At 45.0% G+C, this 13,500-nt stretch overlaps 1 protein-coding gene across 10 annotated transcripts in view; it reads left to right on the top strand.

Moving 5' to 3' along the window:
- Positions 1-13,183, top strand: part of GBF1 (golgi brefeldin A resistant guanine nucleotide exchange factor 1) — a 303,641-nt gene extending 290,458 nt beyond the window's left edge. For all 10 annotated transcript variants that reach the window (XM_068257939.1, XM_068257941.1, XM_068257940.1 and 7 more), the window contains 2 exons: positions 2,097-2,216; positions 10,025-13,183. In XM_068257939.1, coding sequence (XP_068114040.1) covers positions 2,097-2,216; positions 10,025-10,302 — 398 coding nt within the window. In that variant the 3' untranslated portion in view covers positions 10,303-13,183. The remainder of the gene's footprint in view (positions 1-2,096; positions 2,217-10,024) is intronic.
- Positions 13,184-13,500: the final 317 nt, after the last annotated feature.

The raw sequence follows: 13,500 nt of genomic DNA, 5'->3' as shown, positions 1-13,500 counted from the left end.
TACCATGTTTAACCTCTCCCTATCCACAGGCACCTTCCCCTCAGACTTCAAGCAGGCCACTGTACTGCCTCTGCTCAAGAAACCCTCCCTCGACCCCTCGCTACCCTCCAACTACCGCCCGATCTCCCTCCTCCCCTTCGCCTCAAAACTCCTTGAGCGTCTGGTTCACAAACGCCTGACCCAGTACCTCAATGCCAACTCACTACTAGACCCACTGCAATCTGGATTTCGGCCTGCCCACTCAACCGAAACGGCTCTCACCAAAGTGGTCAATGACCTTGCCTTAGCTAAAGCTGAAGGTAAATACACCATTCTCCTCCTCCTTGACCTTTCAGCAGCTTTTGATACAGTAGATCATCCCCTACTCCTCCAGTCCCTCCAATCCATGGGCATTCACGATCTCGCCCTGACCTGGCTTTCATCCTACCTATCTAACCGCTCCTTCACGACCTCCTTCAATGAGTCCTCGTCCACCCCCAACCACCTCTCGGTGGGAGTCCCCCAAGGCTCGGTCCTTGGCCCCCTACTGTTCTCCCTATACACATCCTCCATTGGCAAGGTTATCTCCTCCATGGGTTTTAACTATCATCTGTATGCAGATGACACCCAAATTTATCTCCACACCCCTGACATATCCACCACTACCATGGACAAGGTCTCCTCCTGCCTATCTGCCATCTCCTCCTGGATGTCCGCTAGGTTCCTGAAACTAAATCTAGACAAAACGGAATTTATGATCTTCCCACCCCGGTCATCCCTGGACTTCCCAGATGTGCAGGTCACTGTTAACCACACTACTATTCACCCTACCTCTCAAGCCCGCTGTCTGGGTTTCACCCTGGACTTCGCACTCTCCTTAACTCCCCACATCCAAAACCTCACAAAGTCCTGCAACTTCCACCTTCGTAACATCTGTAAGATTCGCCCTTTCCTGACCCCTGCCACCACCAAACTCCTCATCCATGCCCTCATAATTTCCCGCCTCGACTACTGCAATGCCCTTCTGTCTGGACTCCCTAAGACCCGAATAGCCCCACTGCAGTCCATCATGAATGCGGCTGCCAGAATTATCCACTCCTCCCATCGCTCCACCAGGGCGGCTCCCCTCCGTGAATCCCTCCACTGGCTTCCTATCCAGTCCAGAATCAGATTCAAGATATTGTGTCTGACCTACAAATCCATCCACAAAACCTGTCCAACCTACATTTCTGATCTTACTCAGAGATACACACCAAGCCGCTCACTCCGCTCCTCCAATGAACTTCGCCTGACCGTCCCCCGCATCACCCAGTCCCATGCACGCCTCCAAGACTTCTCAAGAGCCGCTCCGACACTATGGAACTCCCTACCTCCACCCATTAGGGCAGCCCCCTCCAACACCTTCAAGAAGGCCCTCAAAACTCACCTTTTCACTCTTGCCTACCACCCCTCACAATTGCTCTAAACCCACAGCCGAACTCTGGTCCCCTACCTCTCATGTCCCTACCTCTCCCTCTAGATTGTAAGCCTTTGGGCAGGGTCCTCCTCCTTTTGTGTCCTACCTGATCATGCACCTCTATTACTGTGCACCCATGCTATGCATTTGAGTGAACCTAACTTGCCTAACTCCATGCTCCCATCCAGTGACTGACTAAGCATTACCTTGTACTCATACTGTGCTGTGTGATCTGGTCTTTCTTGTATTCCTGTATTGTCATATTGCTGTATGTCACCCCTAAATATTGTCTGTAACCTAAATTAATGTCCAGCGCTGCGTAATATGTTGGCGCTTTATAAATACAACAAATAAATAAATAAATCGCTAGGGTTGTTTATCATAGAAATCATGAGAAGCATTGTCCACAATAGTGAATTGATTTGGAAATCGCGATCGCTTTCTGGAGCGATTTTTAGAGTAATGCAAATGAAAAATCGCAATCACATAATTAATGAAAAATCGCAATCGCTGGCGTTTGTGATTTGCGATTGCTAGTGGAAAAGGGCTCTGAGTGTCTTGTGTGAAAAAAATCTATCTTGTGTTTACCTTTAGTAAGGTCAAATCTAATTAATATCAGTATGCAGTGTATGAAAATCCAACTTATTTTTTTTCCCCCTAGACCCACCCCACATAGCTGCAAGTGAATTACATGTTTCGAAGACCCTACCAGCATCAACTCATACTCCTGCCCCCACAGAAGGCAGACCTGTGTCTGTGCAACCTGAGCAAGCACAATGTGGTAAGTATACTGCTAAATAAGAATAACCTGTATGAACGAATGGCATTTAGTATGCATCTTTTGCCTGACCACACAGATATGGACCCCAAACGTGCTAGTGTTAGTCTACACCCTTGTGAAAAAAACTTTCCTCTTGATTTTGAACTCGGCTGTGGGCATTTACCCTATTCAGACATAATAGCATCCATATGGTCAGGTACTGATGGTGATAAGGTGTGGCCCACAGTTGGCATTCCAATGCATCTTATTGGTGTTTGATGATTTCAGGATTTCATGTAGGCCAGTAAATTTCTTCCTGATCAGACTCCTTGCACTTCTTCTCATGGACCTCACACTGTACACAGGGCATTGTCTTGATGAAGCAGACGATGGCCCCCCTCAAACTGTTGCTATAAAGTTGGAACAGTACAGTTCTCTAGAATGTTTGTATGCTATAGAATAATACAGTGGAATCTCTTTATAGTAAACTCCAAGTTACCAGTAAAAGTAGCTTACTATATCAGAAGTTTACTATGTTAGAAATTGGCATACTCAAGAGAATAAAGTACTGTGCCAACAAATGTCCGGTTCTGCTTTCTCCCCCATGCAGAGGACGCTACTGGTACCAACAAATGACCTCTCCGGTCTCCCCATGGTCCTAAAGGAGGAGAAGCAGCATATTTCCATATTTGGGACCAATCAGGATGACAGAACTTCTCCCCCCTTAGTCTCCTTGGTACCGACACCGCTTACGGCGGGACCAGGGTAGTTTCAAAGTGCTGCTATTCGGCCAATCATTCAGTCTCTCTAAATTTTGCAACCAATAGAGAGAAGGCACTCGCTTCAGTTATGAGTGGCTCCAATACCTCCGCAGGTGGCTCTTAACCGCATCCTCCATGGAGGTAAATAAATACTTTGCTAAAACACTTCGGCCAATCATTCAGACTCTGTCAAAGAGGCAGCCAATCAAGAGAAGCCACTCACATTACCAAAGCTTCCATATTCTGGTCTTAATGTGTCCTGCCAACTGAATGATAAACAAAAACTTTGCACAATAGATTTAATGAAAGTGATTTCCAATGCAGTGGATAGTTAGAACGGAGTAATCATTGCACCATGAGGCCTGCAGCAATCGCCGCCGGCCATACACAACTAGTCACAATGCTATACGGTAACTATAATATGTCAGATTACTAGTGCAGGTATACTAGTGCAGGCTGTAACAGTGGGTGCAGGGCGTGTGCGCTTCCACGGCTTCTCTTACATCAGGCAGCAGCTCACCTGTAGAATGAAAAGAGCAGTAGCTGACCTGACTCTACTTATTGGTCTCAAACAGACAAGAAGCATGCGCCGCCCACTTTTCACTAAACCCGGATACAGCATCACGTAGGGGCCCCCCAAAAAAAGTTTATTCTACCCAAACTTTTATTATATACAGGCTTACTATACCAGGCTTTTCTTTTATACACTTATAATGGAGATTGGCCAGGACTTGGAGAGACAGTTTACTATAGCAGAAGTTTTACTACAGCAGTTTACTGTAACAAGATTATACTGTAGTTTATTTTCACTTGAATTGATGAGCTTAAAGAGACACTGAAGCGAAAAAAAAATGATGATATTATGATTTGTATGTGTAGTACAGCTAAGAAAAAAAACATTAAGATCAGATACATCAGTCTAAAGGTGGCCATACACTGGTCGATGCGCCATTAGATCGACCAGCTGACAGATCCCTATCTGATCGAATCTGATCAGATAGGGATCGTATGGCTGCCTTTACTGCAAACAGATTGTGAATCGATTTCAGCCTGAAACCGATCACAATCTGTTCAGCTGCTCCTGCCGCCTGTCCCCCCCCCCCCCCCGTATACATTACCTGAGGCTGGCTCCCGGGCATCTTCTCCGCACTGCACCGCACCGCTGTTCTTGCTCCATCCCGGCGCTTCCTGTGTTACTCCGTGACCAGGAAGTTCAAATAGAGCGCCCTCTATTTCAACTTCCTGGTCACCGGAGTGACACAGGAAGTATAAGCGTACACTGGGACATGCGGAAATGCGGTGCAGCGAGGAGAAGAGGACCCCGGAGCCAGCTTCAGGTAATGTATACATGCTCGGATCGGGCCCGAATCGTACGCCGCAAGCGACGCGCTCCTACCGCCGGGCGATCGAGGGTAATTTCCCGCACGGCGCGATCGACGGTCCGATCCGATTTCGGGAGGGAATCGGATCGGCGGGTGCGTTTAGCGCAAGCGATTGGCAGCAGATCCGATCCCAGGATCGGATCTGCTGTCGAAACGGCCGTGAATCGAGCCAGTGTATGGCCTGCTTAATTGTTTCCAGTACAGGAAGAGTTGAGAAACTCCAGTTGTTATCTCTATGCAAAAAAGCTATTAAGCTCTCCGACTAACTTAGTCGTGGAGAGGGCTGTTACCTGACTTTTATTATCTCAACTGTAATTGAACTGTTTACTTTTCCTCTGCTAGAGGAGAGTTCATTACTTCACAGACTGCTCTGAAAGACTCATTTTGAATGCTGAGTGTTGTGTAATCTGCACATATTATAGAGTGATGCAATGTTAGAAAAAACACTATATACCTGAAAATAAAAATATGAGAATATTTTCTTTGCTGATAATCTTTTAGTAATTATTCATAGTACACAACCAATTCATTATATCATATATTTTTTTGGGCTTCAGTGTCTCTTTAAGGCTAGTGATTATTTGTTATTATTTAGTGGCAATCCATTTATGTTCATGTGTCCTAATGTAACATGCCACCTTATAAGGATACTTAAAGGAGTCATCAGGGGGGAAATAGTAAAATAAGTGGTACTTACCGGGGGTTTCCTCCAGCTCCAAGCTCCCAGGACGTCCCTTGCCGCAGCTCTGCCCACAGCCGTTCGCCGCAGGTCCGTCCCGGTTCCCGGCGATGTCGTCAGAGGTGTACTGCGTCTGCGGCGCTGTCAATCACCGTCACGTGGGCCTGAGCGGACTGCGCAGTCTGCTCCGCCCCACGTGGCGGTGATTGACAGCGCCGCTCGTGCAGGCGCAGTACAGAGCGACCTGGAGGTCGCTCTGACGTCATCGCCGGGGACCGGGACGGACCTGCGGCGAACGGCTGCGGGCAGAGCTGCGGCGAGGGACGTCCTGGGAGCTTGGAGCTGGAGCAAGCCCCCGGTAAGTACCACTCATTTTACGATTTCTCCCCTGATGACTCCTTTAAAGAGGAACCTAAGTGAAAAAGTGGTGAAAAACAAAAGTGCTTCATTTTTACAATAATTATGTATAAATGATTGTCACTGTTATCTCATTGTAAAAGCTTTCCTCGCCCTGATTTACATTCTGACATTTATCACAAGGTGACATTTTTACTGCTGGCAGGTGATGTCAGTGGAAGGAGATGCTGCTTGCTTTTTTGGCAGTTGGACCCAGCTGTAAACAGTGGTTATTTCCCACAATGCAATGAGGTTCACAGACACTGTGGGAGGGGTTTCACCACAATATCAGCCATACAGAGCCCCCTGATAATCAGTTTGAGAAAAGGAAGATTTCTCATGGGATAAGGGGGTATCCACTACTGATTGGGATGAAGTTCAATTCTTGGTTACGGTTTCTCTTTAAACAGAAATTGACAGCCTCTTCACGTTGACAACCATTAGCTGCATGTCACATGGTGATAGTGGTTTGGGATTTTTTATTTTATTTGTTGAATAAATCATTTTTTTTTATTCTTTTTTTGTGAAGTGGATCTTTTGAGTATTTCCATTAATTAGCACAGGTGAGGTAATCCCCTTGGGAAATATCATTTTGTGTTCTGTTGCTATGAAGGGAGGGAGTAGGGAAGATGGTGTGGCACACAACAGAGCATCTTTGAATGCAAAGGCTAGGGTGGAGAACAGTGCGCTTGGCCGGGATGATGCAGCACTCTGGATCTCCTGGGGATGCATGGGACTGCTGTACACACGCTAGAGTCTCAGCAGAGCTGGCCCTGACCTCTACTGAGAACAATCTAGTCTGTGTACAATACTTGAGACAATACCATGATAACTAGGGATGGTCAATGAGATGCAAATAATTCTGACTTGATGCAGGATTATGCCAATTCTGTATGATGCAAACATATGCATCTTAAAAATGGGCCAATCGATCTATACCCTGGTGGGACTTTATTGATCCATTTTCAAGATGCATAAATTTGCCCACAATTACATTATACTGCATCAAGTTATTTGAGTCTCATTGACTTTATCCACTTGACGACCGCAGTGTTAAACCCCCCCCCCCCCCCCCCCCCCCCCCTAAAGACCAGGCTCTTTCTTGCTGCACTGGGCTGTGCAGGCTTTTCAGACTCCTGCACAGTCCAGCTAAGAAGCATGGCAATCGGACTCCCCTCCTATTTTCGTCCCTAAGGGTCCGTTCACATCTAAAACCGCAAAACATTTTGCAGGAGTGATGTTCCTGCGATTAACGCGGAAAAATAACTGGACACTGCAGCGGTTTTGGAGCGATCGTGATTAGCGTTGCTATGCATGCTGATCGCGAATCACGGCAAACTGCTGCATGTAACGCGTTTGCAGTTACCGCTAACCGCAAACGCAGCAGTGAGAACACTGCCATAGTGTTGCATGCTGTAGCGGTTTTTAAAAAAAACGGTAGCAGTTTGCCTTGAGCGGGAATCGCGTAATTCCCGCTTAAGTGAGAACGGGCCTTAAGGGGTATGCTGCCGGAGGTGTCCGATCGCTGCTGCCACTTTTTTTTTTTTTTGCCTCATAGAGGCTCTCTCTCCCTCCGTCCCCCTCCCTCTCCTTCCTCCCTCCCCTCAGCCTAGAGGAATGAACAGGATGGCGATCCGTCCTGTTCTTCGCCTCTCATAAGCATCAGCCTACGAGAGGACGGCGATCCCCGGCCCATCAGAGGCCGGGGATCGCCAATCTCGTACAGCGCTGCCGGAGACCGCTGTACGAATGTAATCAAAGGGGATTTCTTTCCCCTTTCGTTTACAAACAGCCTGCTAGCCGCAATCGGTGGCTAGCAGGCTAATCACGGAGCTCCGCACCGTCAACTGTCAGGGATCGATCGCGCATGCACGCGGCCATTCCCTGGGAAACTGCAGCTCCAGGACTTGACTCCAATCAGCGTTAGGCGGTTCTGGGACTGCCGCCGCGGTCATTATGTAGTTAAAGGACAATTGAAGTGAGAGGGATATGGAGGCTGCCATATTTATATCCTTTTAAACAATACCAGTTGCCTGGTTATCCTGCTGATTCTCTGCCTCTAACACGTTAAGCCATAGACCCTGAACAAGCATGCAGTAGATCAGGGGTTTCTGACGGTGTCAGATCTGACAAGATTAGCTGCATGCTTGTTTCTGGTGTTGTTCAGACACTATGGCAGCCAAATAGATCACCAGGGCTGCCAGGCAACTGGAATTGTTTAAGAGGAAATAAATATGGCAGCCTCCATATTCTTCTCACTTCAGTGGTCCTTTAATGATAACCAGTTGCTGTACCAGGCCATTTGTTCTCTAATTTCCACTAGTGAAATAGCCATTCATTAAAGTAAACCTCGAGGTGGGGATTATTAGTAAAAAAAAAAAAAAAAAAAAACAATGCTACCTGATCAGGGGAGCTGGGCAGATCAGGTAGCAGCAATCCCTGCCGCTCCTGTGGCCTGCTAGGGCTCACTTTCATTTTGTGACCCCCAGGGTCACGACCCTGGTAGAGCTTCTCTGTGTGTCTCAGGGAAAAGATGGCCAGGTAAAGACAGAGCTTCCAAATGGCAGCTGAAGAATCGCTTCAGTAACGCCCCCAGTGGGTGTTTAAGCAGGCAATACCTCTCCTCCCTTCCCCTCGAGATTGGGGACAATCGCAGGACACCAATTTTGGGGGTGATAGCGCGATGCAGCGAGGGGCAGAGAGCGGCGTGGGGAGACACACAAAGACATGTCCTGCAGCAGGGAACCTGCCTCTATGTCCCCATCTGCACCTCCTGTGCCGCCTTGGGTACACTTTAAATGGGATGTGAACATGCTTTTGGCTATATGCTGTATTTAGCAAAACAATATTTTCTCCAAACACGTAAAATGATGTTCTGCTAATAGCACACTGTATATGGTACTGCTTCTCCGTTCTCTTCATACAGTTATTTTGAGGTTATGGTTCATAACGCATTATATAACTGCAATACTATATTAAGTAATTATAGTTTTAATGATAGTTAATTTAACATATAAAAGTGTCAGTGCTGCTACCATCTCATGTGCTCTAAGCAGTGCTGCCATGTGTCTCAGATTGTAAAATGTCTTCACTGGTAATCACACCTGCCAACCTAGGGCTGCAAAACCAGAGTGTTCATTAACCACTATATTCATAGATTTTAATTGGTGACTGAAATTACTGTCCTTGGCATTCAGTAGTTGCAATTTGCATTAAGCCCTTTTCAATGTAAGGATTGAACTGCTCAGAGTATGTCGGCTAGACTTTTTGCATGGCACATCAATCCTAATGTAAATACATACAGTATATAGTTTCAGAACTGTTTTTTTGGCACAGACACTAATGCACCAAAACCATTCTATTTTATGTTAAAATATATCTATAGAGGGTTGCATAATTGCATATATTTTCATAATCGTCATTAAACTGAGTCCCCTTCCATACACTTTGTAAACCCAAGGCAGTCCTTGTTGTTACCTTGTGATTGTAACCTTTCTAGTCATGTTTTTGTGCTGCCTCACAAAGATGGCATTAGCTCACCTTCTGCCACAACTGCAGCATACAGGTCTTGGGCAGTTCACACTGTCTTTAACGTTTTTTTTAGCGGAACAGATACAAACGGATGCCATGCAAAGCAGTAGGATCCATTTACATCAGTCCATTTGGAGCAAGTGGAACACACCTTTGGGTTCTGCATGACTTTTCTGTATTGGCTGGATGAAGTGGGTGCTGATGGAATCCATGCTCAGCCTATCATGTGTGAGGAGGTCCTTAGCAGTATGCCTTGTCTTCAGATGATTTTAATGACCCTGTGTTACATTATCTATAATTAAGATTACACTATTGGCTGTTAATTGTATGTATATTAGGCCAACCAGCCCTATAATTGATTAAGGAGTTCTGTCTTCTTTTTTCCTAATCAATGCTAGCCTATGACAACGGGCGATGTCCTTTCTCACTAGGCTGCTTGCCGTCTGTTTTTTGCAATTTACTCACCTGCCGTTGTCATGCAGGTTCTCCATGCCACTGGGACCGCAGCTCATGTCCTCTGGACCGAAGAAATGCCGAGATACAGATCCCAGAGACCCATCAGGAGCACCAGGCCACAGTTGTTTTGCAATAGACCAATGGGAATTGCCCCTCCCCAGGGAGAATTCTCATTGGTTCACTCTCATTGCTTCACTGAATGGTGACCCAATGAAAATCTACCCTGGTGCTCAGGGAGGATTCTCATTGGTCTTTTGCAAGCCTATGGGGGCCTGATGCTTCTGATGGGGATCTGTATACTGGGGTTTCTTTGGCACAGAGGAATGCAAACTTAATGGCAGCAGGTACTGAGCAGGTTGGGCCGCTAAAATAGAACAGAAAGACTGGATGAAAAACTGATGCCAGATGTAAAAAATTATCCATTTAAATGGACAACAGATCAGTTTTTACAGGATCAGTTTTTCATTTGGGACAGCGTGAACTGGCCCTTATGCAGCAAGTACAAAAATAGTATTTGTGTTTTCATACTTAATTGAGGGGTGCATATTTGCAGTGTTAAAGTTTAACAAGAATTTTATAACTAATTAAGATGCCTCTAATTAATGTCTGTCTTCTGTCCTGCAGAAAGTGAGCAAACAATCTCTGCATTACCTACAGTTCCTATAACTGGATCCAGTTCTTCCTGCACCCCCATGAGGATGAGCCCTGTGACGGACATACCTCCTCCTATAACGCAGTCTCCACTCATCTTGCACACCCTGACGTCTCACTTACAAGTTGGAGTTCCAGCAATGTCACTACCGATCATCCTTAACCCTGCACTAATAGAGGCTACCTCTCCTGTGCCTCTCCTTTCCACTCCTCGAACCACAGACACTTCCCCAGTCTCAGAGGTGAACTAGGCCTGATCTACTTGTGGATCAGCTGTGCTGCTGGCATGGAAACTCTTTGCCATTTTATTTAATGAAACTGATAATTAGCCTAAATTAAACAATAGAATGCATTTGCAATGGAATTTTCTTGGAAACCAAGCCTCCTCTTTCCACTCCTCCTTCTTCCGAAAATCTGTTTTGGATTATCTGTTTTAGCCATGCTGATCACCAGTCCAGCAATGAAACAACTGTAATGAACTCTGTACACTGTAAAGACATTTTATATCATAGACTACACAAACAACCATTTAGAAACGTCTAATCAGTTTTAATTTCAAATGCGGGAGCCATTATTTTTGCTTCAGAAATTCCTTCTTGTACAGAATCTGCTGGATAATGACTCCTTTCTGTAAAGTGTACCAGTCACACATGGCTGATCCACTATTTACCAGGACTTTGGGACCAGTGCAGTTTCAAGGCTAAAATGCACCCAGGGCGAGAGTGTAAAAATTGCGCCCCAGGCCAAAACGCTAAACAGGAAGCCGCGTGTATCCGCAGTATGCAGAGAGAAGAGACAGACCAGCGGCGAGAGAGCAGCGCTTGGAGCCAGGCAGGTGAGTTGCAAACAGCGCTTCCCGGCTGCTCGCTCTGCATCTGAGGGGGGAGCACGGAGGGCGCCCGGGAGAGGGAGGGAGAGGTCGGGCTGCCCTCCCCGCGGCTCCGGCTCCCCCCTCCATTATAGCGCCCCCCTCCTAACAGCGCCCCGGGCGGCGGCACGCCCCGCACGGGGGTAGAAACGGCCCTGTTTGGGACTGATAATGCTAGGAAACTGTGACATCAGTGACACTCAATAGGCATTCCTTAGCGATGTCACCTCTTCCTAACAGATTGATAAGTTGCATCCTTATAAATATTGGCTCAGCCTTGAAAATGGCCACCTCCACTGTGTATTTATTAACAGTAGGGTACACTTTGCATTATGTGTCAATGTGTAATCACCTATGAAAAAAACTAAGTCAGGACATCATTTTATTAGCATGCAGTCACTTTTTTTTTTTTGTTCTTAAAACTCATCAAACCACCAAAGGAAGCAGAGGTGCTATTTTATTTCCGTGCCAGGGTAACCAAGTTCCTTTTCCCACATGCAAGGCAAACTTTACTAGTACAGAATAATAATGCTGCAATAATTCTACATGTTATCAGCAAACGTTATTGTAAGTCTTTGTTCTTTTGTTACCAGTGCGTATGCATTAAGCATGTTGTCTGCAAAATGACACACCAGTTGTTTCCGTTTACTTCTTGTCAGACAGGTAGGTGTTTCCTGAGTAAAGCATTCTGGGTTGTAGTTGTCAACAGCCATATACATGGTCTAGCCTCAGTAAATTATGTATAGGTATGAATATGCTGTTTAAAAGAACCCTGTAAATAAGCATTTTTAATAATCTGATTGTCCACTCGTATTGTTGGCTTATAGTGCAGCCTTACTGGCCAAGAGTAGCTATAGTCTCTTTGAGGGATGATTTACAACTCTAAAAGTTTTCAGTAAGTCCCAACACAGGCTGTCTTTATTTCCTGCCTGAAAACACTGGTTATCTCTAGGCACCAGTACAACTGATATAAGATTGACTGGTTTACAGCAAAAACATATATCAATGCTGAACTCGGGCAAGAGGTTAGACCAACGCCGTGGCAATTTCAGTGGACTACTAATGAACAGCCACCCACTGAGGAAAGAATAGAGGTAAATAATGGAATATTAAGCTATAGCTACACTGTTATAATGGTGTAAAGGCGTGGTTCACTTCAGAACACAAATTGGCCATTTTTTGTCCATTTTGCCTGATCAGAGCCAATGCAAAAGCAAGAGATCATCTGATCTTAATATAGAATATAGATATAAACATAGAATCCATTTACATTTGTACTTTACCAGTTGAGTCCACTCAGGTAATCTGGGTGCGATCACACAAAGTTTGGACCTGCACAATAATCTTCCTGTGTGGATGCATCCTCCATAGACTCTACTCTATGGAATCCGCTCCGAATGGAGTGTGAATGCCATTGGAACAGCACAATGCATCTGATGCACGGTCTGCTCCATTTGTCTGGCTTTTACATGCTGTAGTGTCAACCAAGCCTAAGAGCTAACTTTCAGATTATAGCACATGCCCATATATGGCTTGCTCTCACTAAATAGCAAACTGCATATACAGGATTGCTGCTGCAAAAATAGATGTTCACAGCATTATTTATTAAAATGTTTGCGGGTGCTAACGTGTTTGGCCGTGGAATTGACTGAATATGAGGATTTTGCCACGGAATGCTTTCCTACACTAGCTTCTACTCTCACCCACTACAGGAGAATAATAGTAAGGATATGGTTCCTATGGGAAACAGCCCTACATTTCTACTGTTTGTTTTTTTTTAATTTAGTAACAGACCCAATATGTTTTAAATGTCAGTTTGTTTTAACATTTATGTATTTACCTTACTTTGTATGCCATTCTGTTTTTGCTACTGTATATAATGACGTCTAACTCCTTGTATTACGTAAGTGGTCCCATGTAACCGGTTGCTAGGCATTGTAGCCCACCCTGTGGGATAGTTTACACCTGTATGCAGGCACTGTGATGATTCCGTCTAGTGTCAAACTCAGAGGGTTTCCAGTTTCTTTTACAGACAACATTTTGTTCTGACTCTGAATTTCCTACTGCCTTCCCACCTTCATCTCCACCCTATGTTCCAAAGTGAAGAAAACTGCACATGATTCATAGTCCTACCTGTATTTTAAGTTTCCTGGTTTCTCTTACCTAAAATCAGCAGATGAGTGTATACATACAGAGGATGTAAAATAACAAATGCAAGGTTCAAATGTACTTTTTATGATGTAATAAAGTTTGTGTATGTATAACCTATTGTTCTTCATGCTTTTAGAGGAGTATCATTTTATGGTGATTGCATAACATATAAAAGTCGATATAATATTGTCTTTATCTTTTTAAGAGGTACCGGTGCATGTAAATGTGACCATTTTGTGAGTATGAGGAGTCAGTTACTGTTCTTATAATTTTTTTTTTTTTGTGTAGTTTGCTATAAAGTTTTATTCACACACTGGCCCTCATTCATTGTTCTCTTGAGTTTTCTCCCAGGAGATAATTTCTCAGCCTCTCTAAATAACTTTTCAGCACTTGGCAATTAAGAGTAGGTAAAAAAAGTAATTAGACTTAT

The sequence above is a fragment of the Hyperolius riggenbachi genome, chromosome 10 (genome assembly GCF_040937935.1).
Source record: "Hyperolius riggenbachi isolate aHypRig1 chromosome 10, aHypRig1.pri, whole genome shotgun sequence".
Taxonomy (NCBI): domain Eukaryota; kingdom Metazoa; phylum Chordata; class Amphibia; order Anura; family Hyperoliidae; genus Hyperolius; species Hyperolius riggenbachi.
The sequence above is the reverse complement of the archived record's forward strand: the minus strand, read 5'-3'. Positions and strand labels throughout refer to the sequence as shown.